Here is a 2,530-nt window from a genome sequence, read left to right on the forward strand (position 1 = left end):
CGCAGGTGATTGATTAATTTTAGTTTCATTTAGGCATTAATTTTTTATTTTTCATTTAATGATTTATTGAATGATCATTGATCTTGCTTTATTTTTTTATTTCAGGGGGCACCGTTTTCATCAAGTCTATTGATGCCTCCACCCATTGCAAGAATGCCACCTACCTATGTGAGCAGATAGAGGAGGTGATTAATGAGGTGGGTGAAGAGAACGTGGTACAGGTGGTGACTGACAATGCACCAAATTATGTTGCTGCAGGTAAACTTTTGATTACAAACTAATTTTGTTTGCAAATTAATTTCTATTTTGTAACCTCATTAATTACAATGCAACAAATTATGTTGTTGCAGGCAGACTATTGATGGAGAGGCACCCATCTATAGTTTGGACTCCATGTGCCGCCCATTGCATTGACCTCATGTTAGAGGATATTGGAAAACTTCCATGGGTCAAGACATGTGTAGAAAAGGCAAGAAATGTGTACAAATTTGTATATAATCATTCATGGGTGTTGGCTCTTATGAGACAATACACAGAACATAAGGAGTTAGCTCGTCTAGGAATCACAAGATTTGCCACAAACTTCATCACATTGCAGTCCATGCTTCGTTGTAAGATGGCCTTGAGACGTATGATTGTTGGTGAGGAGTGGTCTTCCTCATCCTATGTTGCCACCCCAGCAGGAAAAGATATGGCAGACTGCATTTTTGATGAGCGAGGCTTTTGGAGCCCTTGTGATGAGATAGTGAAGGTAATTTTTTTATAAATTCTACAATTTTTATTTAACTTTTTGTTTTATAACTTATTCATCATATTCTCTTATTTGCTCATGTTTTAAATTACACAATATTTTCAATTTTACAGTTTGTTAAGCCCTTGGTGGTTTTGTTGCGAGTTGCGGATGGAGAAAAGCCCGCAATGGGCTACATATATGAGGGCATGGATAGGGCGAAAGAGGGCATCAAATCTATCTATGCAGGAGATGAGAGCAAGTATGGTCCCATTTGGCAGATCATTGATAAGAGATGGCATCATCAGCTTCATAGGCCCATCCATGCAGCAGCCTATTATTTGAATCTGGCATTCCATTTTAGCCCTACTTTCAGGGCTGATGCGGAGGTCCTTGATGGGCTATACTCAGTCATGGAGAAGATGGCACCTGTTGGTTGTACTCAGTCAGATCTTATGCGAGAGCTACAATTGTTCTCAAATGCACAAGGGGAGACCTTTTCTCGTCCTATCGCCAAAGAAAGTAGGACAACTATGATGCCAGGTAAAAATAAATTGTAAGGCTTAATTTTAGTTTTATTGTATATTGTTAAATGAGTTTATGAGAGACTGATTTTATTTATTTTTCTCATTTCAAACTCAGATAATTGGTGGAACTTTTTTGGCCCAACGACACCAAATCTTCAGAAGTTGGCCATTCGCATCTTGAGCCAACCATGCAGTGCATCTGGTTGTGAGAGCAATTGGAGTATGTTTGAGCACATACACTCCAAGAGGCGCAATAGATTATCCGTGGAGAAGATGAATGATCTTATCTTTGTTCACTATAACCTCCGCCTGAGAATGAGAAAGAATGCATTAGCTGACATCTCTCCTATCATTCTAGATGAGGTTGATCCTGAGGCAGAGTGGGCCATTGAGACAGATCCTGTGGCTGTCTTTAGTGATGATGACACTGATTGGATCGACCAGGTAGATATAGAGGCTGAGGCTGTAGCCATGGCAGAGGAGGAGCAGAGAGCACGAGCAGAGAGAGGAGATTCAGAGGCAGATGGTGATAGTGACAGAGATGGTGACAGTGACACAGATGTTCCTGATGTTGGTGAGCATGGCGTGGTGTCACGAGGAGCGGCTATGGCTGCCCAATCATCTATGACCTACCTTAGACGCCTTCGTAGGGGGGCGGGGCCTTCATCGGAGCCGACGTCGGGGCCGGAGGTTGCAGACTCCTCTGCGCCATAGGCTTGTAGATGTATTTACCTTTGTTATTTGTATGGAACATTTGATGATGATCATATGATGACATGGATTTTTTATTCCATGAGTTTTGTAATATTGTATACATTTGACAATATTTATATATCTATGTTTGTTATTTCCTTCAGCTACAATTTGCGTTTATGCTTATGTGATAGATCATAGATGTATACTTGTGTATGTATTATGTAATGAAATGAGCCAAGTTTGATGATGTTATTGTGTCTTATTCAATAAAGGGTGCATGAAACAAGTTTTAAATCTTAAAAAATCTCTAAATTTTTTGAGTTTTTCACTTTCCCGAGTCCAGCCGAGTCTGGAGCCGAGTCTGACGCCGAGTCCCGAGTCCGAGTCCGATTTGGCTTTGCCGAGTCCGAGCCGAGTCCGAGTTTCGTTTCTTTGGTTCAAACGTTTCTACAAACTTAATTACAAAGAATAAAATTGAAAGCAGAAATCATACCTGCACTGCTTTATGTACACGAGGGATTTTAGTTTGTATCATGGATGGGAATGATGTTTAGGTTTGAGGAATGTTTCAATTAGT

The 2,530-nt window shown here is 40.4% G+C and overlaps 1 protein-coding gene across 1 annotated transcript; it reads left to right on the forward strand.

The window, feature by feature from the left end:
- The first annotated feature begins 544 nt into the window (after positions 1–544).
- Positions 545–2,326, forward strand: LOC131876342 (uncharacterized). The gene is made up of 3 exons (XM_059221452.1): positions 545–751; positions 865–1,273; positions 1,373–2,326. The coding sequence occupies exons 1-3, from the start codon at positions 602–604 to the stop codon at positions 1,969–1,971; spliced, it is 1,158 nt and encodes a 385-aa protein (XP_059077435.1). The 5' UTR covers positions 545–601; the 3' UTR covers positions 1,972–2,326.
- The last annotated feature ends 204 nt before the right edge of the window (positions 2,327–2,530 follow it).

The sequence above is a fragment of the Cryptomeria japonica genome, chromosome 5 (assembly GCF_030272615.1).
Source record: "Cryptomeria japonica chromosome 5, Sugi_1.0, whole genome shotgun sequence".
Lineage (NCBI taxonomy): Eukaryota > Viridiplantae > Streptophyta > Pinopsida > Cupressales > Cupressaceae > Cryptomeria > Cryptomeria japonica.

Excerpts from the sequence above, each read along its gene's own strand:
- LOC131876342 (XM_059221452.1), top strand. The coding sequence starts at position 602 with ATGCTTCGTTGTAAGATGGCCTTGAGACGTATGATTGTTGGTGAGGAG. Across the intron at positions 752-864 it reads CTTGTGATGAGATAGTGAAG|TTTGTTAAGCCCTTGGTGGT; the intron begins GTAATTTTTTTA and ends TCAATTTTACAG. Across the intron at positions 1,274-1,372 it reads TAGGACAACTATGATGCCAG|ATAATTGGTGGAACTTTTTT; the intron begins GTAAAAATAAAT and ends TTTCAAACTCAG.